This window comes from Tyto alba, unplaced genomic scaffold, assembly GCF_018691265.1.
Source record: "Tyto alba isolate M040663 unplaced genomic scaffold, T.alba_DEE_v4.0 Super-Scaffold_7, whole genome shotgun sequence".
Taxonomy (NCBI): Eukaryota; Metazoa; Chordata; class Aves; order Strigiformes; family Tytonidae; genus Tyto; species Tyto alba.
In genome coordinates, this window is record NW_024881328.1 from 8,879,897 (window position 1) to 8,901,126 (window position 21,230).

The following is a 21,230-nucleotide window of genomic DNA, read 5'->3' on the forward strand; positions in this document are numbered from 1 at the left end:
GGACAAGCATATCACCTAAATATATGATGAATTTTATTGCAAATAATGTGTCCAGGTTTGGCAAGAGGCATCAATGTTGCAATAGAAACATTTAATTTGTATCTTTCCAAATGCATTCAGTCAGTTTTTTGATATATTTATACAGGTAATTCACAAAAGGGAATAGAATGTGACTGTACAGCCTAGGTAATGTTTCTTAAAAACACTGATGTATTCAGGTTTTGGGGAACATGATAACCATATTATTATCCTGTATTTGTAAATGAAGTATAGATGTAAGCTAACACATGAAAAAAAGATTTTTATGATCTGAATTCCAAGTGATATATATACATATGTTCATATATATACACATAACTTATCGAATGTATAAGTACGAACATTGTGTTGAAAGCCATCCTCTACAATCAGTTATCTTATAGGACATATTCTGAATCATACCTGTTCTCTCTGATTACTCTGATATGATCAGAACAATCTGATCAGTACTCAGTGCAATGGAGTATCAGATTTTACTGCAGTTCCACAACTATGTATGTCATAAGAAATAAGGACATGACCTAGACAATCTCCAGTGTGACTTATCAACCTATCTCCCATATTCTCTGACACCATAGTAAGTTAGTTTTAGTGTGTGAACCCTGTTCAAATTAATATCTGAATAGTCGTAAAAGATACCTCTGTGTAATAAATGCTTTTGATCTATTGACCATTGTCTACATATTTGTTTTTTACAAATCTAATTATTGTTCTGGGATGTATGAAATTGAGTTCTTATTATAATATCAATATGCCTGACTCCAGAATAAATATTCTTACTAATGAACATTAAGTGTTGCATAGTGATCATGTTAGAAGAAGAATAATAAGATGGAGCCCAGAGCACGCAGTATTATTGCAATATTGTGTTAGGTCTTGCCAGGATTCTTACTTGAAGCAAAATATTCTAACCCTTGCCATAGAGCTAGCTGCCCTATGGGAATTTAATTTGCTGGGCTTACAGATGGATGATGTGATTTCTTTAGGGTAAATGAATTTAGAAGGAGGATTGTAAATAAAATTCTCTTCTGTTACCATTTTACATAATAATAACTGAGGATTTATAATGAATGCTCACGTAAATGTAGACAAGAATATGTGTGATCTGAATTGCCATGAACTATCATATTTCTTGATTAAAAGTTTACTTAGCTAAAAGGCTCCAGTATGTAAGAACTTTATGATGATTCCAAGAGGCATTGTCCATCTAAAAGTAAGACCATGAAAGGCCAAACCAATACCTCATGTATCGATATTATTCTCATTCTAGACACAAGTATTTTATCTAAGAGGAAGAGTTACCCCTAGAAATAATTGTATGCAGTACTTGAACCCAAGACCTTAAAACAAGCACCCCACAGACTTTCCTTCCTAAGCTTGTCCTTGTAGTTTTGAAATCAAAACCTAGAGTCTCTTTCCTGTTTAATCACAATACTGGAACAGTCTTACCTTACTACAGATTGCTCAAAGACTTTCAAGGGTCTTTTAAACTCATTTTGACTTTATGTCAGTGTACAGTGATCTAAATAGATGAGGGAGAGAGTTTATTGTAAGTTCACAATTTGTTATAATTCTGGAATTGTCAACATATGCAGTAAAGTTCAGGACAGACTTGGTGCAGTCACATCAGAGAGGAAAGACGATCTGATGTTAAAAGCACTATGTTTGAGAGACTAAATTTTTATTCTTTCACTTGCTACAAATTTCTGTTTCTGTAGACAAATTCACTTTATCTGTCCATCTTTAACCATTGTCTGTAAAAAGAGGGTAACAACATATCATCTAATCTCAAGTATATTTCAGATGACATCGTATATATGGACTGATGCTTCCATGATAACAGGAACTGTTATAAGTACTGAGCCAGATAATGAAGCGATAATTAAAAAGAAAAAGACTTCTTTTCATGTTTGTAAACTTGGAAAAAGGCTTGCTTCCCCTAAGGAGTTTGTTTAACATACGAATACCTTTAATAGAAAAGGAATCAATTTCAAAGTGGAGCCTGAATGATCTTCAAGCAGGGCTATCATGTTTTGTATTAAAAAATATGGAAGTGAATTTTTCCAGTTGGGAATTTCAGGATTTTGATACATGAATTTGTATGAAAAACTTAGGGAAATAAAAACTTGTAACTGCAGGGGTTGTAACCTTTTCAGAACCCCACTGTGCTTCTTTGAGATTTGCACTTCAAACAAATACTGCAGTGGGGACCAGGCATATTCTTTTGTTCAGCAGGGATTGAAATCCTGGGTTGCAGACAGCCTGAAGCTCACCCCATGTAACGTCACCGGATCCAGTCATCCCTCAACTTCTGTGCTAGTACAAAGTGTCTCTGACTGCACTTGTTCACCAGATGACATGGCCTAGAGTACTTGTTAGCAGAAGGGATTTTTATCATGCTGGACAGTACAGGTCTTCAGAGGCTGACTATGCAAATTCAGGAGGGGAGAGATATGAGTAATGATGTAGGGGGATTGTCAAGGAGAATGATCCCTGTGCTGAGGTGAGTGCTGTTGAGTCCATACCAAGAGAAGTCTGGCTCAAAGACTCAATGGGGATTACAGGTAGCCTTAATAGTAGGACATGTTTTCAGGTTTCTTTAGCCCTAGGTATAATGGTGAAGAGCAGCTTGATTCCTGCCATTTCTTTCTGTGAGTGGTATATGTCCTGTCTTGGTTTTGCTCCACTGCTCATTTCAGCACCCATGTAACTACACTGACGTCAAAGTGGTGGCAGACAGTTTGGGCAATTGCAGCCTAAACATTTGGATGGGCACTTCTTGTTGAGTAAGAGCTGTGACTGTGGCTCTGGGGGAATGACAAGATTTTGAGAAGTAATGACTTTAGAAGAGATTTCTCAGGCTTTAGTGTGTGCCATGGGAAGAATGGCACACAGCTCCATGGGGTACAGCTGTCCCATTTGCAGGGCATCACCACCAGTGCAATCATTAACTCACACTGCAGCTTCACAGGAGTGGCTTTGAACATAAGAAAGATCAGTTCCATTTCCTGCCCTCTTGCTGGATATAAATATGTGTACATGTGCCTGCCTTATCCAAATCTAAGAAAGAAGATTTATCTGTAAAGACTCAATACTGATAGCTTCAATACAAAGATGAAATAATTCCAGTCTTACAAGACTTCTAATTCTCAGTCGTGAAGCCTGGAGCATTTTGCCAGTTGCTTTCCAAAGCAGGTGTCAGAGAGATGTGACTGCATAAGTGATACAGACACATTTCAGGTGGCATTGTTGGCCAGATCAACCCAATTTTTTTCTGCATGCTTTGTGAGACTCAAATGTGGAACGGTTGTTGTGACTGTCACTTCTAATTTGCACAGCCGTTGGTGTCAACAGCTCTTTCATGAAAGGAAAAACTGTATCTATTGGCAATATAATTTTATCTTAACACGAAATTATACAAGCTTAACGTTCAGGCCATTGATATGTAACATTTTATAGATGGGGCATGGCCATGAATATAAAAAAAGGTACTAGTTGAATTCTTTAGCTCAAATCCACATAGGATTTTTAATGCTAATTTCGATTGCAGAAAGAGGAAACATATACTTAAAATTAAACTTGTATCTCTGGACTGGAAGTGCACACAGGAGACTGCATCAACCAGGCCTCCTCAGCTACTAAGAAAAATATTACTAGTCAAAGCTTAGCAGTTTTGTGTCTCACAGAGAAGGACAGAAGAGGAGCTACCCACACTCTTGGGACATCCACCAGAAATCCTGGGCTGTCAAGGACACAAGCATTTGATGTTGGACTGGTTTTCCACAAAGAAATCCAGAGATATCTCAGTAACAACTAATTCCATATGGCTTTTCTTTTGGTAGATTTCCACCACTGTGCAAAGATTCTGATAAATATCTTTTCCCATATTTAACTAAATTGACGTTGGATTCTTGCCTCCAAAGGAGAGAGATGGTGCTCCTCAGACAGTGTTCAAAATCACAGTTTTGTTGCAAGGAACATATGTGCAAATAGTTTTCCCTTTTTGATTGTTTGTAATACAGTTACAAAGCAATGGAGTTATGTTTAACACAGCAAAGTCTCATAACTGAATTGTGCCTTTTGTGCGCCCGTTTCTCAAAAAACAAGATGTTCTTTCCTTCCCAGAGTCCTCTACATGTCTACAGTAACAAGAGATGAAGACGAACTGATTTGATGGTGCCAGTATGTGTTATAGAATCATAGAATCACAGAATGGTTTGGGTTGGAAGGGACCTTAAAGATCATCTAGTCCAATCCCCCTGCCATGGGCAGGGCCCCCTTCCCCCAGACCAGGTTGCTCCAAGCCCCGTCCAACCTGGCCTTGAGCCCTTCCAGGGAGGGGGCAGCCACAGCTGCTCTGGGCACCCTGGGCCAGTGCCTCACCCCCCACACAGCGAAGAATTTCTTCCTTACATCCAATATAAATCTGCCTTCTTTCAGTTTAAAAGCATTACCCCTTGTCCTATCCCTACACTCCTAGGGAAACAGTCCTTCCTCATCTTTCCTGTAGGTCCCCTTTAAGCACTGGGAGGCTGCTCTAAGGTCTCCCCAGAGCCTTCTCTTCTCCAGAATGAACCCCCCCAATTCTCTCAGCCTGGCCTCATGGGTGAGGTGCTCCAGCCCTCTGATCATCTTCATGGCCTCCTCTGGACCTGCTCGAGTAGGTCCATGTCCTTTTGAGGGGACCCCAGAGCTGGCCCCAGCACTGCAGGGGGGTCTCACGAGAGCAGAGCAGAGGGGGAGAATCCCCTCCCTCGACCTGCTGCCCATGCTGCTCTGGATGCAGCCCAGCACACGGGTGGCTTTCTGGGCTGCCAGCACATATTGCTGGCTCACAGACAGTCTTCTACCCACTAACACCCTCAAGTCCTTCTCCAAAGGGCTGCTCTCCATCCACTCCTCACCCAGCCTGGATTTGTGCTTGGGATTTCCCTGACCCATGGGCAGGACCTTGCACTTGGTCTTCTTGAACTTCATGAGGTTTGCATGGGCCCACCTCTCCAGCCTGTCCGGGCCCCTCTGGATGGCATCCCTGCCCTCCAGTGTGTCACCGCACCACACAGCTTGGTGTTGTCAGCAAACTTGCTGAGGGTGCGCTCAGTCCCACTGTCTTTGTTGCCAACAAAGATGTTAGCTCATTTGTAAACCAGTAGTTTGACCTATTTGTACTTCAGTCAAAGGTAGATATTTTAATACTATCACTTTAGTCAAGTGTAGTTACTTTAATACTTACTCCTTCAGGAAAGTTTAAATGCTTTGTATAGTTTTCCTGGTAGGAAAAATGATTACTTTAAGTATGGTACTATAATGAACCAATTTAGAAGAGAGTATCTGCATGAAAAATCACACTGTATATTATTCTCATACTATCATATATACACATATTAAGAAGGAACAGCTTAGCTTTTAGAACAATTTTGTTTTTCTCCTGATAACTTTGCTATTCAGTGTGGGTGATGTCTTCCATTTTGAAAAGGAACAGACACAATAAGCTATTGTCACACTGCCCTGCCACCACCATGCCTGAAACCTGGCTTGGAAGAGTCACCTCCAGAATGGTCAGTCATTGATTTTGCTTCTCACAGATGAAGCGCCAGAGGTGAGGCTGCTGTTGACAATATGGATATCCATTCACTAAATACAGGATTGTGTCAACAGCAATATTTTTTCACAAGGTTAGCATAGTTCACTTCGACACACAGGACTGAAATTCATTTGGGGACCTGAAGACAAGTAGCTTCATCTACTCTTACTGATCTGATAAGTACACTTAATGGTAAACTTCACTGTAAAGGTTTTCTTCCTTTACAGTCCTTTTTGATCTGAACTTTTTTAAAAAAAAATAGATGTTTCTGATGCATGGAACAGCCAATAAAAGCATCATCAGGAAATTTATTAATGTTACTGCAGAACTGTTCAATAGGGGCAAAAGCTTGTACTAGGGAGGAATGTATTGAGTGAAGAATAATATGTAGTAGATTTAGATTGATATGCAAGTGGTAGGAGGCTCATATCAGAAACATAAAGTAAGTACTTTGTTCTCTTATCCATCACATGTATTTAATCTAGGGAATGTTACTGCTCACTCAGTTCACTTTGTAAGTAAAATCAAGAGATGAAAAAGAAGAATTTTATATGTTTTTCCTGACAACTGTAATGTTAAACTGTGAACAATTTGGGATGCTTCTGTGAAATTTTGTGATATATGTGCATTCCTTTCCTTTCCTTCAATTTTGGTCATCTTGTTCTGAACAAAAGCTGTTAGCTAAATGAAAATGTATTATTATTACCCTTGCTGATGTGCTATCCAAAGCAAAGCTATATTTTAGTCTATCCTTCCACTGGGAGAAGATAAAGCAAGAGAAAACAGCTGAGTACATAGTTAGAACTAAGCAAGGTAAAACCAGAAGTCATATTTGTAGCCTTATACTCAGAGTTCATTAAGATTGCACTGTCTAGTTGCATAATTTTTTTTTACATTCTAACTTGTTTGCTCATTTACGGGGTTTTTTCAGACCTGGGTTATGGTGTTTAATAGGATTCCCATTAGCAAATAAAGAAAATTTTTTTTAAAAAGTTGCAGGTGGAACACAGACATATTCAGGTCACAGTGACTACTGCTGTACCAAGCATCTTGTAGGAAATACTTTGTGAATTCATCAGTCTTGCATCACATTGCTCTGACTTAACATACAAGTGTCTTTTATGCATCTCAGGTTTCGCTGAATGAAATAGGATATAAAGCGTACCAGAAGATACTGCAAAATTTCAAAGGGCGTATTTAAGAGAGATTGAGCCACAGTAAACAAGTGTTAATTATGATTAAGGAAAAAAAGGTCATGGTGAGGAGAGAAAGGGGAGCAAGGTGCCACTGGAAAACAATTTTAACCTTGTTGGAATTTTAAGTCAGTAGTCCTTGCAGCAGTTGCTGCCTTTTTTCAGCTTGCGCAGTCAGACTGAGCTACTTGTGCATAGCTTGGGGCTGTTTTTTCCATGAAAGTACAAAGAAACCCTCATCTACAGTTTTTATCTACATCAACAGTCTGAAAATTCTCATTTCATATTGCTTACTTGCAGTGAAGAATAGTGCTGAACACTAGGAGGTCTGCAGTGGAAATAACACTGAAAGTACATCATCTGAGAATACATCAAGACTATAGAATGGCCTTGCAAGAAAAAACATTCACAATTTATTATTACATTGTCATGGTTTAACCCCAGCCGGCAACTAAGCACCACGCAGCTGCTCACTCACTCCTCCCCCCCGGCAGGATGGGGGGAAGAAAATTGGAAGGGTAAAAGTGGGAAAACTCATGGGTTGAGATAAGAACAGTTTAATAACAAATAAAGTAAAATATAATAACAGTAATATTAACAGTAACAACAACAAATTGTAATTAAAAGGAAAATAACAAAGAGAAATAAAACTCAAGAAAAACAAGTGATGCAAATGAAAACAATTGCTCAACACCAACCAACCGATACCCTGTGGCCCCATGCCTTCTCCCCCAGCGTTATATGCTGAGCATGACTCCAGACGGTCTGGGACATCCCTTTGCTCAGCTGGGTCAGCTGTCCTGGTTGTGTCCCCTCCCAACTTCTTGTACCCCCCCAGCCTCCTTGCTGGTGGGGTGGGGTGAGAAGCAGAAAAGGCCTTGGCCCTGTGTAAGTGCCCTGCGCAACAATAAGGAAAACATGCCTGTGTTATGAACACTGTTTCTAGCACAAATCCAAAACACAACCCCATACCAGCTACTGTGAATAAAATTAACTCTATCCCAGCCAGAACCAGTGCAAACATAAACCCTTCTGTATATGGATTTGTAAATTGTCATTCGTGGTTAGAGGTTAGGAGTCTGCCTTTATTATAGCAGGAAAGAGTGTTAGAAGTATAATGTAGTGTCCCTGCATCACCAAATTCAGTCACTGAAATCTAAGATAACTGTTTAGTAAGTATCTTCTCTAGAAAGTCCTGGGGAAAATTCTGAGATGCCATGGAAGGTGCTAAATGTTTTGAGATACTGAGTTAGCCACTTAGCTTGGGTTCCATATTGATTGGATTCCTGGATGCCTGTTACCATTGGCTCTGTATATGATCTGTTAGTAACTACATTGTGATTCATTTTGAGTTTTTTTCTAAAATAAATGGTTATGATCAATCATAAACACTATTTAATTATATATCCTACATATATTTTATTCTTGGGTTAAATGTGTGATTAAAAAGTGGTTTTGGAAAATTGCAGGCATGACTCTCAGAAGAATTTAAATTTGTAACCATTATAAAACTAATGTCTCTAATAAATTTTAGAAGCTGAAGAATTAAAAGGAATTCAGAGAAAAAAAACCTCCGCTCAGGCATCACAGTCTGACACCCAAAATTGAAGTAGAGATCATTTATATCTGAGGGATTTTTACTGCATTGCATCCGAAACAGATCACTTCCCTGGAGGACTTGTGTTCATCACAGGAAAATGATCTTTAACTTCTTTAAGCAATGATGTCGTCTCTAATTATTACTTTTCAGTTTCCAGACAAGCAATTCATGTCATCCAGTGCTCATTGGGAAAATCAGCATTTCAGAGATCTTGATCTTTTTTTAATTCTTGTTTGGTTCAACCAGAATTTTGTCACATGTCCTTGTGAAAGATTGCTGTTTATAATCAGTACTGTAGAGTCCAGATCTAGTTACATCATGATTAGATTATGCTATGTTGTATTACTGTAGCCACTTGTCCAGTGAACTTTGCAATATCTCTCTGATTCAGGAACCTCCCTGGATAACCTGGTCCAGTGACCATATGACCACCCTCATAGGAACAAAAAAAAAAAAAATTCCTAATATCTAACTGCAATTTCATATGTTCCAACTGGTGTCCATTGTATCTGGTCTTTTGTTGTGGTTTAGGCCTGATTGGCAGCCAACCACAATGCAGCAGCTCTCTCTCCCTTCCCCTCTGGCAATGAGAAGGGACAGAGAGCCAGGCTTGGGGTTCAAGATAGGACTGGGATGGGGAAAAATCCCCCTTTTATGATCACAAGCAAAAGGCAGACTCGTTAGGGGAAGAAAAAAAAGAACATACATTTATTACTGACACTAACAACACATAACAGAGTAGGACAGTGAGAAGCATTGCCACATCTTGAGAACACCTTCCCCCCCACCCTTCCCTTCTTCCCGGGCTCAGTTCTGCTCCCGATATCTCTACCTCCTCCCCCAGTGGCGCAGGGGCAGGGAATGGGGGATGCAGTCAGCGCTGCCACTTTCTTCATCTTCGGTGAGGGGAGTGTCCGAAACTTGTTCCTCCTGCTCCATCGTGGTCCCCCTCTCACAGGAGACAGTCCTCCACAAACTTTCTCCAACTTGAATTCCTCCCACGGGCCGCAGCGTTCCCCACTCTGCTCCGTCTTGGGTCACTAACTTTCTCCAATTGGATTCCCTCCCACGGCTGCAGCCCTTCCCGAGCTGCTCCGGCGTGGGACTCTCCCACATGCTGCAATCCTCCCAGCGCTGAATTACAGCAGCGGGGCTACCTTTTCCCATGAGACCCCGGCCTTCTTCGGGCACAGCACCTTGATCAGGCGAGCAGGAGCAACAGGCCATAAATCAATGTCTGCTCCACCATAGATCTTCATGGGTGGCGGGGGGGGCCGCCCTGCCGTCTCACCACAGGATATAGGGGGGTGTCTGCTCCGGCACACCTCCCCCCTCCTTTCTTCCTCCGTTCCTCCACTGACCTTGGTGTTCATGCAGCTGCAGCAACTCCTCCTCACAAGTCCCACTGCTCGTCACCACGTCCCTTCTTAAATACGTTATCGCAGAGGCGCAGCCGATTGGCTCAATTTCCCAAACAGAAGTGGAGCTGACGTGGAGCTGGGGGAGCTTCGAGAAGCTTCTCACAGGGGGCCGCCCCGATAGCCCCCTCCCCTGCCACCAAAAAACTCCACCACTCACTCAACCCAGGACATCTTTTCATCGTGCCACTTCCAAGAAGAGCTTGGCACCATCTTCTGTCTTCCCAGCAACAGCTACCTCCTATGCAGTTGGATCCCAGTCTCTACTGGTGCATGGGGTTGTTCCTCCCCCGGGGCAGGACTTTGCATTTCCCGTTGCTGAGGGCTCTGGCAGGTGCTGTGCTGCTGCTGGTTCTGTTTGCCCTCCTCCTGTGGAGGCCCATCTTCTGGTTAACCGTGTTAATGATTTCTGTTTTCTTCAAGGCTTCCTCCTTGGGTAGGTAGTTCCTGCATTGTAAAATCTCAAATCAGGAAAATTTGGAACCTGAGTTACCTGGGGAACTATATGATCATTTCATATCATGTATTTCTCATTACTACTAAAGAGCTGTTATTCCAATTAATGCCTAATCATGTTTTTCAATGTAAAAAAGAAAACCTAGAATAGATTTTTGCTAGCTATCATTTTTTTTCTTTGTGTCATCTGGCATTTACTCTTCTTGGTTTGAAATTTCATTCTTACAAATTGAAATTGAAAGTGAACTAATTTTTTTCAAAATTTTTTTTTTATACGTATGTGTAGTGTAATTCCTAGAAAGCATCTTAAGAAAGAAGAAAGACCAAAGAACAGACAACTGGTGGTACTACCAATAAAACTTCAAAAGTACAATAATTTCTGAAATAATAATGTTTAAGAAATAGCTGGCTAAGCGTCTCTTTGACCCTTGTCTGTTCCTTGAAAAGGTGACGAGTCTTAGAGGAAAGGCTTCCCAATAACTAACGCTGTGTCTAGAGGGTCAGCAACCTTTTGCTTTTCTTGGCAGGAAGGAGGAGGTAATTTCTGAAATAGGCAGTTTGGTCTCTTAATGTTTGAAAGCTTCCATATGATCTTTTCTATCACTATAGTTACTTCTTTTGTTTATAAACAGTGAAAACACTTTGTTATTCAGTATTCTGAAAGGTAGGTGGAAGGCAGAAGATTGGATTTATATTCTACAAATTCCAGTATAGTATTGTTTGGAATTCCAGGTGAATTTCCTGCTCTCTTAATTTATTGTTCTTACTTTTATTAGTGGAAAGAGGGAGTACTGTACCACTCCTTCCTACTTTAGCTAACTGAAAACCAGCTTTCTGATAAGTCTCAGTCAGGTCGCTGCATTGTACAGCTTCATAGATCAATGTCTTCAGTGATTTATAAGTTCTCATTGATTCTAGAAAGCTTGCCATTTCCAGACTGCAGGGTCTGTTTTCATCTCTTGTCTTCTATTGGCTATAGGGCCTATAGTGTTTGATCAGAGGGTTCATCATCAGTGTACTATTTGTTTGATTTATAGAACAAACTGAATACTTAGAAATAATGGTCAGGGCAGGATGTCATTTAAGATTTGCAAAATACTGTTGGTTTCAGAAAAGCAGTGACAGTTTAAACCGGCTTGAGAAGCTTAAGCAATGTGGGACTTGATTGTAAGCTTCTCATTAATTTCCATGGGAACAGGCCTACAGTGAGCAGCATAATCCTAGTTTCCTTTTAGTAAGATTTGAATATTTAATATTTTTATTGTCTCTTTGTTGACACAGAGCATTAGAGATGTAGATGAGCCTTTACTGTAGAATTCTCATAAGGCTGCTGTGTTTTCATCCTCTCATGGTAGAGGCATGTGTCTTAAACTCTTATTGGTCTGGGGAGACCAAGAGCTGGGTTGTTGCTTTTTTTGTGTTTTTTTTTTTCTTTTTTTTTTAACCTGTCCAGTTTACTTCCAGAGCACCATTTCCATCTGTTACCTTTTCACAGAAATGATACTGCATTGATCAACACGATAACACTTACTTTGCCTTTGCTGTACTTCTGACCTGGAGAGTATTTTGCTATTCAGTTTGAAAACCCTGCCTGCTTTTAATTGTGCAATATGTGAGGCATACAACAGAGACTGTTTAAAAGATTTAAAAGCTGGTCTTTATTTGAGGTAACATAGGAAGTATAGGAATCTAGGGGAAAAAGGGATTAAGCTACTCTAGGCCATTGTTTGCTGCCTTCACCATGCTCATTCCAGAGCTTTCTGTAGGATTTGATCAATGTCATGCAGGAGATAGACATTTCCTCTTGCAAATCTCTCTCTGCCCCTTCATGCCTTCCCCCAGCAGGCAGCTACCTTTGATATTAACAGATTTTTCATTCTTATGAGTATTCTGTTCTTTCACGTGCCTTTATCATCCTCCCTTTTACTTGACTCGACTTTAAGCACAGAGTGTCTTTAAGAAGCACCTGTTTTCTTTGCTTTCTTGAGTATGGATTTTCCACTCTACCCTTCCTGTATATCACTCAGGTAGAACTGTTTAAAGTGATGGGGCAGCACCCTCAGCAAATTGCATGCCTAAGCACAATATCTAAGGTTAGTATTGTTTTCCTCTGTTTTGCAGGTAGAGTAGGTGACATATCAGGAACCTTTTTAGCCTATGACTGGAACACTGAAACTCATTTAGTATTACTCAGTAATAAACTTGTTCTGAAAATACATGACCTGTACTTAGACACTCAAGCAGGGGTAACAGTAATAAGTATCTTGAGTTATTCCAGTGCATATAATAATAAAACAAGATGTGTAATCTTAGTTATGCCACTAGTGTGCAAATAAATTCATCAAATTCTCTAATTAGAAGATGAATGGTTTACTTCTTTATGTGACTGGGGTTTACTCTGTGAGAAGTTGCATTATTCCTCTCTCTGTGATGAAAAGTCATAACTTATTCCTTCTTCTACCTGTTCTTCAAAATTGCTGCCCTCTAGTTTGAGCAGGAAAGGTGTCCCTGTGAAGATGTTTATATTTTCTTCTATTGCTAACCATATCTAATTCATGTCACATTCTCTCCTAAAAATGATTGTTCGTGTTTGAATTACATCAGTTACCTTTGTCAATTTTTTTTCCCCAAGTTCATCGAAGTGTTTTATGTCAATGCACTCATCAGTGCAACTTGAAGGGAAAATGGTTTAATGGCTCTTTTACAGATGCTTGATCGTTGCACCAGTGAGAACCAAGCGAGAAAAATTCCTGGCGACTCTATTTATGGTACTTTGTGATCAGGATAGCACTGATGCTGGAAACCTGATGGAATGGCTCTTTGACGTCTGTGTTTTGAGGCTCAGAATGAGATCTGTGCCTCATGGTTTGTGTAAGAGTATTCAGTGATTAAGACCATCGCTTACAAAATTGATTGTTGATTAAACTTTTAACATAGTAATAGTCGATTTCTAAGCTAGTTAATATTTAAAAAAGACATTGTTAGAAATGTGATTCACAGTGCTGATTTTTAATTCTGTTGTGTTTATGGGTTTTAATTAAGATAATGTCTTGCTGTTAACTCTCGAAGAGTTATATTTGCAGATATTCAAGCTGGAACTGTTCTTCATGAAAATACATGCTTATACAGAGTTTATGTTCTGTAGTTGTTACGGGAAATACATCTCACTTATAGACTAACCCAAAGATCATGGAAGTATGTGCCTATGTATATAAGAATTATCAAAAAGACACACAAAGAAAACCAATTGCTTATTAAAGGACTTCTTTAGATTTGTGTTGACACCCATTATTTAATGTTGATTCCCCTCACATTTTCCATTCTTAATCTTCTCATTAATCATCACACTGCATCTGTTTATATAGTTAGAGAATGTGGTTTACAAGGTAGAGACTGTCTGCTTTATGATGTACTCAGATGATACTTTGTACATCTGTGTAGTTCTCCTTCTTCCCCTTATGCTTGACTTGTCATTTAGGGCAATATTTTACATTGCCTGGTTGTAATCTCAGTGTTTCACTTACTCCATCTCATTCTCTCTCTCAACACAGAACTTGGACACATAATTAATGGAGTTAGTAGGATTCACTGTTCAATCCTATGATTTTTATAGACGTCTTGTAAAACTCAGCAGCCATAGTCCACTTAGTAGCAGCAGCTAATAATAACCCAATCTGACTGACTTGTAATAGACTGGGGCACTTCTGAAAATTTTGCTGTCAGTTTGATTCTCTCCAGTTATATATTAGTGTGCATCTTAAATCAGTATTCAGGTTGTAGCTTGGTTCCCAGCCCATTATTTAGTAATTCAAATATTAGCTCCAAATGAAGAAAGGTGAAATACATTAGACATGACCATATGTTAGTTTTTCCTCAATATACTGCTTTATATCTCAGTGGCAAAATGCTTCCGTTGTAAGCTGGCATGCTCAATTTTCATTGCAACTTTAACGAGGAAAATGCAAGTTATTGTATTAAAAAGATGATGCAGCAGTTAAGTTGTGCATACGCTTTTGTAGAACTGGCATAGCAGCAAGTTTCAGAGACCCTTCATGACTCCACTTACTTAGTACTGTAATCATGTAACTAGCAACTTGCTCTGTCTTTTTGTTCATTCATATACAAGGGAGATTTGAAGCTATTTGCATAGTTAACTTCATTTCCACCTGTGAGTAATGACATTCTAAAAAATCATTTCAGGAGAAGCTGTCAGAAGACAGTAGGAAATGTAAAGAAGGCATGGAAAAAATTCACACCCCAGCAGATGAAGATTCAAGAAGCGAAAGCAGCGGCACTGAAGAGGAAAAAGAAAAGACAAAATTGCTATTGGAGCGTTTGAAAGCTCTGGAGGTAAGAAGTACAACAGTTTCACACATAAAAGACCAACCTGCCCCCTGCCTCATTCATTTATTGGCACTGAATCACCCTGCAGTATAAACCTAATCTTTCACGGTTCACTTGTACTCATGTTATGGGGTATTTTTTTATGATTCATTTATCAAGGATGAACAAGCAGCTTAGTCTTAGAACCACTGAAAGGTTCCCTCTCTAATGTCAAGCATCAGATGTCTTTAAAAAGAATTTCATACCTTATTTTAATTCAGTTGAGACCATTTATTAAGAAAACATGTTTTTACTGATTTTGTTTAAATTATTACTATTGTAAGATTAAGATAGGTGGTTTAACAACTGTCATAAAACCAGTGTTGCTTCATTGTAGTTTATTGCTCAACTTTTAATTGCTGGACTGCTTGCTTGGGAGAGCTCAGGTCTTTTTACTGCTAGATTGTGGAAAATCTATTTCCTTGTAGACCACATGGAGAACTGCACACTACATTTTGAGTACATTTCTGGAAAATTAGGATGTGCAAAGTAGTGTACCTTGTGGTAATTCCTAACTAGAAGAAAAGTTATAAAGTATTGTTAGGCAACCATGGACAAGGTGCGGGTAAGTTTGTAACTGCTATATATATGAATTTATTTTGTGCTCCTTGACAGAAGCATGGTCTTTAATGTGGATTAAAAAAAATGAGTGCCTATATTTTAATATAATTTTTAACTAGGACAAAGGCGTATTTTTAACTTATCAGGTGTTTCCTCCATTCTCTTCTGTTCAAGTATCTGTGTATTGTTATGTGTGTGGTTAAATGAATTCCTGAGAATGATCTGAGTGGCATTTTGCCTGTGTAGAGTCTTGGTAAACAAAGACTTCATCACCCATACATTTTTTGTTTCAGTGTGAAGGCTCTTTTGCATCATCGTTTTGAGTTGTACTCTGATAGAATGAAAACTCTGGATTTTTGTTATTGAGAACTTTGTTAAAAGTAAAACATGAATAGTTACAATAATGTTTGGATCTAAAAACAGAATCTGAAATCTGAAAGGTATAGAGTCTCTACAGTTTTTCTTTCTTTTAAAATCTTGGACTGTTTGTAGAGTAAACACATTTAACATTAATTAACTCTGATTTTGCCTGGGAAAAAAAAACCATGATACCAAATTTTTAAGGCCCTTGAAACTCTGATAAATGTACAGGTTACTACAGTCTTGCATTATCTGCCAATGGAGAATGACTGTAGGTTCCCAGTAGTCTTTTATTTCCAAGTATGCATGATTTGTGTTTGCTTTGCCTTGTTCTTAATCAGTCTGCATGACAGTTGCAGTTGTTTATGTCCTCAGCTGATACGAAGTTGTTCAGTAATGTCACAACTGTTATCAGTTGTGGCAAATTGCCCAGATACATAACGTAATGTTATGGACAGACAGAATCTAGTTCTGGAAGGTCAGTGAATAGGGTCTCCTCACAGATGTCAGTGTTGTGCAGTGGCTTCTTCAAAAACACAGATTACTGAATGCCAATACTTCAAGAATTAATTTACATAAATAGTCTAATGAGCTATCAAAGTAGAAAGATGAACTGCAGGGCCAACGTTAATTGTGACCCAAGATAATTAAAACAAAGTGTTTTTAATTGTGTGTTGTTTAATGTTATATATCCACGTACTTGATTTTTCTCTTGAATAATATAAATTGTAATGTCAAAGACTCTATGGTTTATTAATTAAGAGACATACTTTTTAAAGTTATAGGTAATTAGCAGTTCTAATCCTTTACTATATGCAGACTAATTATTCTAAATATTTTATTAGTCTAAATAGAAAGGAACAAAAAATTACTGTTTGTTAGTTCCTGTGCTGTAGATGTCAGAATCTTTAATCTTACTTTACATGATTAGATGTTACCGTATCATACACAATTAATAAAATAAGCATGTCTAATAAAGTACTTACTAAATTTGGTCTACCATCCCTGCACTGTAGACTCTGAAGACTGCCTACAAACAGAATCTAATAAAAGTAATAGTCAAAATGTGGGACCTAATGTATTAATACCTATTAATATAATTTAATTAATATATCACTTTAAAGAAATCTTTCAATATCTTTTCATTTTTGTTTGTTTGTTTGTTTCTTAGTCAAGTTTAGCTCATGAGAAGATGTAGCCTAGTCTGTTAGAGCATTGTAAAATTATTCCATCCTCCTCCCTACCTATATTAATTGTCCTATTACTAGAGTGATCTTCTCTTGAAATGAGGGACCATATGTAGGTATGTGTATACATGTATATAAATGTATATGACTGTACATCTAGGGAAAAGTTTGAGCAAGTGGTGTATCATTTTTATTATGTAAAAGTTTAGATTCAGCAGGTAAGGTTTTTTCTGGTTAATCCCTTCTCTTGACTGATCACATTAAAACAAAAGAAGCTGGGTAAGTGTGAGCTAAGATTCAAGTGAATGAAGTACCAAAAGAGAAAAGCTACCCACCAGCACAGGGATAAATCAGTAGTTTAGCCTGTAATAGATTTAGTTTCTTTTATTTTGAATACCAGTATGGGAAAAGCGTTCCTGTTTGGTGCCCGATGTGAGGCTTGAATCCATGACCCTGAGATTACAAGTCTCACACTCTGCTGCCTGATTGCTAGCCAGGGATGGGGAAAAGGACCGTTGTGGTTTAAGCCCAGCCAGCAGCCCAGCACCCTGCAGCCACTTGCTCACCCTCCACCACCCGGGGAACGGGGGAGAGAATTGGAAGGGTAAAGGTAAGGGCACACAAAAGTTGAGATGAAAACAATTTAATAATTAAAATAAGAATAAGAATAATAGTAATAATAGAAAACACAGACAAGTAATGCACAATGCAGTTGCTCACCACCCGCCAACCAATGCCAAGCCCACTCCCAGCGGGCGATCCCAGCGAAGAGAAGATCCTGAAACTGCAATACCAGTAGCAAGAGAGGGAGTTTCCCTGCCAACCCTCGCCTATATACTGAGCATGGTGTTATATGATACAGAATCTTCCACTGGCCGGTTTGGGTTTGGTGCTCTGGCTCTGCTCCCTCCCAGCTTCTTATGCACCTACACACTAGCAGGACAGGGGATGTTGAAAAGTCCTTGATTTCTTAAGAACTAAAAGCAACAGTGTATTATCAGCATTCTTCTTATACCAGATCCCATACTGAATCCGAAACACAGCACTATTCTAGCTACTAAGAAGAAAAATTAGCTCTATCCCAGCTGAAACCAGGACACATACATGAAATAAATTGTTTCTGTCCTTCCTGATGTACTGGCACGGTAGATATGGTATCTGGTAGTTTTCTTCAGGAATTTCTGGAAATGTGAGGAAGACTATAGTCATCTTGGACTGTTAGATATGGACCAAGAAATTATCAAATATAAGTGTGATAAAAGGGGTGACACTTCATTTTCACGTAAAACTTTCTTTAAATGGCTTCCATAACAGTGGAGTTGTATTTAACTTTTTTTTTATTCTTGGGTGCTGTCAAATGTATTGCCAAATAAATTTCTGTAATACCTTTTCGGTTTTATTAACTTCTGTTTAACCTAGAAATTTTCTCACTGAACAATATAAATCAGTATAATAAAGTTTCTTTGTAGTCAGCCCAAGTGAAAGCTATCATATACTTTGATAAGAAATATACATACATATTCTTCCATTGCTCCTTTTACCTATAATCTTTTTACATCCTTTATCATTTACAGCAAATTCTATTTCCACTCTGCTGACTGATAAATACCATACGTTTCTAATCAAATGAAACAGATGACAAATAACAAATGGTTCATACCATCTTGTATCCCATTTTATGTAGTTGAAATTAATTGTGATTTCCTGGGTATCAAAACTCCTTTGTGCCTTCAGCATTTTTAGTTGGCTGCTCTTGAAATGCCACTTAATTTACTTCAGCAGTTATGATCAAATGCCTTCTAACTCTTACAAAGAAAAAAATTCTCTGATAACTTCTCTCTGTATTTGGAGTGCTGCAAAAAATGAAATATTAATGAAGTACGGTGAATAACATATCAACTCCTTGGTGGAATTTCATTTTTTTAATCTGCTTTCATCACCAGAATAATTTTAATTTTTTTTTAAATGGTAGCCAGAAATGTACAAAAAATATAATTTATTCTGGACAAGCATCAACCCTCATACAGCAATTTCAGGTATATGTATGTATATACACAATTACATTAAAACAATAATGTTATATTTCTGAAGACATTTGCATGTAAGTTGGAAGTTTTTCTCAAAACGTTAATTCACCCTCTTGGGTACGTTAAGTATTATACGGACTTTCACTGCAAGATTGTCTACTATTTCTTGTTTCCAGCACGAACAGTTTACACAGGCACAGCGCACAGAGGAAAGCTTTGAGAATATTTTGTATTTGAAAAACAGTGTCTGTAAAGGCCTTAAGACTGTCCAAGAGCTCTGTTATCCAATATGGAGCTATGGGGTCTCTGCCCCAGTTTAGCCTTAAATGACTGAAGTACAGGCTGCCCAACACCTGCATAACTGCAAGTGAATTAAACTGATACACCGAGTTAGTGTCAGTCTTAATCTAAACATGTCTTTAAAAACCATAGTTATTTTGATTTTAAAAATTTAATGAGTGATAAATACTGTGTCATCTTTGAAGGCTTATTAAAGTCTGTCATTTGCACAGACATTTATGCGGTGAGGATAATTCAGTATGAATTAACTATGTCTAACTGTATGAAATGTTCCAGCTCTTCCAGACTTCCTTCTTTGCAACTGCAGTAGCGCAGCTTTCTTAGAAAGTTTTTGCTTTTGGTTGATTAAGAAGAAAGTAAGCTGACTGGGATTGCTCCGAACTAAATGACCAAAGAATACTTAATGGAGGTTGTTTTGGACGGTGCTCTGCTTCACCAGTAAAAAGGGGATTCTGTAAGATACACAAATTTTGCTGGTGGTGTTATCTCCTTTCACACGCTGCGTGTCGTCTCAGTTCCTCAAAAAGAAAGGGGAATGTGAGTAGATATTAAATGAAGACTCAGGAAAGCTGGATTCAGTTCCCATCTCAGCTGTGGATATCCTGCATCCTGTACAGTCTATTTCATCTGTTTGTCCCTTGGTAGCACATCTGTAGACAGGTAAAGAGCTGGAATGTGGGAAGCTGGCTGGTTTCCTCTGCCTTCTTCCATCTGAATGTATTCTTATACTTGGACTCAAAGACCTGGACCTGAAAACAGCTCAGAGGAGAGGGCCATAATGCCCAGGTTTAGTCTGGTAGGGTAACATGTTTTACACAGGAAAGAAGGAGGAACACAGATTACAGAAGAGGCAGAATTCAGGTTTCAAGTCTAGATGTGTCTACCCAGCTCTTAGATGCTGAGTTACCACGTACAAGGAACATCTGAACTATAGATCCTAGATCAAATCTGCAGGAAAAAAGAATGTGAATTGCCCCTACTGACTCCAAGCCTCTCTCTGTGCTGGTTCCCCTATAGAGCTTGGCACAGGATTGACTTCTTGTCTGCATTTCTGAGAAGCCCACAGCCCTTCCTTCCAGAAAACGCTAGAAGCCTTTCACGGAAGCAGAGTGCAGGTGTGTTTCCTCCTGTGAGGCTTGTAAGTTGGTCTGTACGGCATGAGTCAGCGGGTACATCGCATCATGTGGTGCATCAGGCTTGTCTTATGACAGGGTGTCCGTCTGTTAAGGGATGAGTAGTGCCTGCGTTTAGGATAGGGCATATTTTTGCTAGCACCTATTCTGTTTCGTGGCTGTATGAGCATGCCTCATTTGGCCACACATGGTCCCATTCCACTCCCCTCTGTGAGATGAACAGTGTACCATCACCTTGTTAGGGGGAATTCATGAGTTTTGGGGGGGCAGAATCCACTCTTCAGAAGAAGTGATTTACCCACCTTAGCCTATGATGGTGCACAACTAACACCTTGCTAAAAACACAGTACATTCAAATTAAAATAAACATTGCCAAGAAGGAAGTGGTTCCCCTGGTTTGCTGAGTGTCCCCCCCTCCCCACCCCGAAGTTCTGCGATGGTCACAGTTCTACTGGCCTCGAAAAATAATGATGGAAGGCTGCTCACAACCTTGCATTTTTCACCAAATAGCGAGCCACTGGGGTAGCATTAAATTGCAACCTTGAAGTTATCAAATGAAAAGCCTAATTCATGTGTGAAAATCTCATTGCTTGCGGGTGAGTGAGACTCAATGAAAGTTTCAGTAAACTAAGCTGCAGTAGAAGCAGAATCTGCTAGGCAAGAGTCACGAAACCACTCTAATTTTAATTATAGAATTTTGCCCTCTTGCCCTTTGCAGTTCATCATAGAAAGATGTGTTTTGTTTTAATAAATTGAGCTTTGGGAGAAAACTCACTCAGGATAATAAGCTAAATGTTCAAATATATTAGAGGGGTAATTTCCCTTGTATCATCACCATTAAACAAATGAGGAATTATGTCAAGTATTTCCGATATTATGTTTTTACTACCCTGCAGAGGAAGAAAGACATGATATCAATGAACTATAAAGAAGTTAAAAAAGAAATATGAGAAGGATACATATTTCCTTTGAGTGGCTTGAGAAGATAA

The 21,230-nt window shown here is 38.9% G+C and overlaps 1 protein-coding gene across 2 annotated transcripts in view; it reads left to right on the forward strand.

The window, feature by feature from the left end:
• The window catches only part of NCKAP5 (NCK associated protein 5), a 250,857-nt gene that overhangs the window by 105,124 nt on the left and 124,503 nt on the right, over positions 1–21,230 (forward strand). For both annotated transcript variants that reach the window (XM_042784066.1, XM_042784067.1), the window contains exon 5: positions 14,491–14,640. In XM_042784066.1, the coding sequence (XP_042640000.1) occupies positions 14,491–14,640 (150 nt within the window). The remainder of the gene's footprint in view (positions 1–14,490; positions 14,641–21,230) is intronic.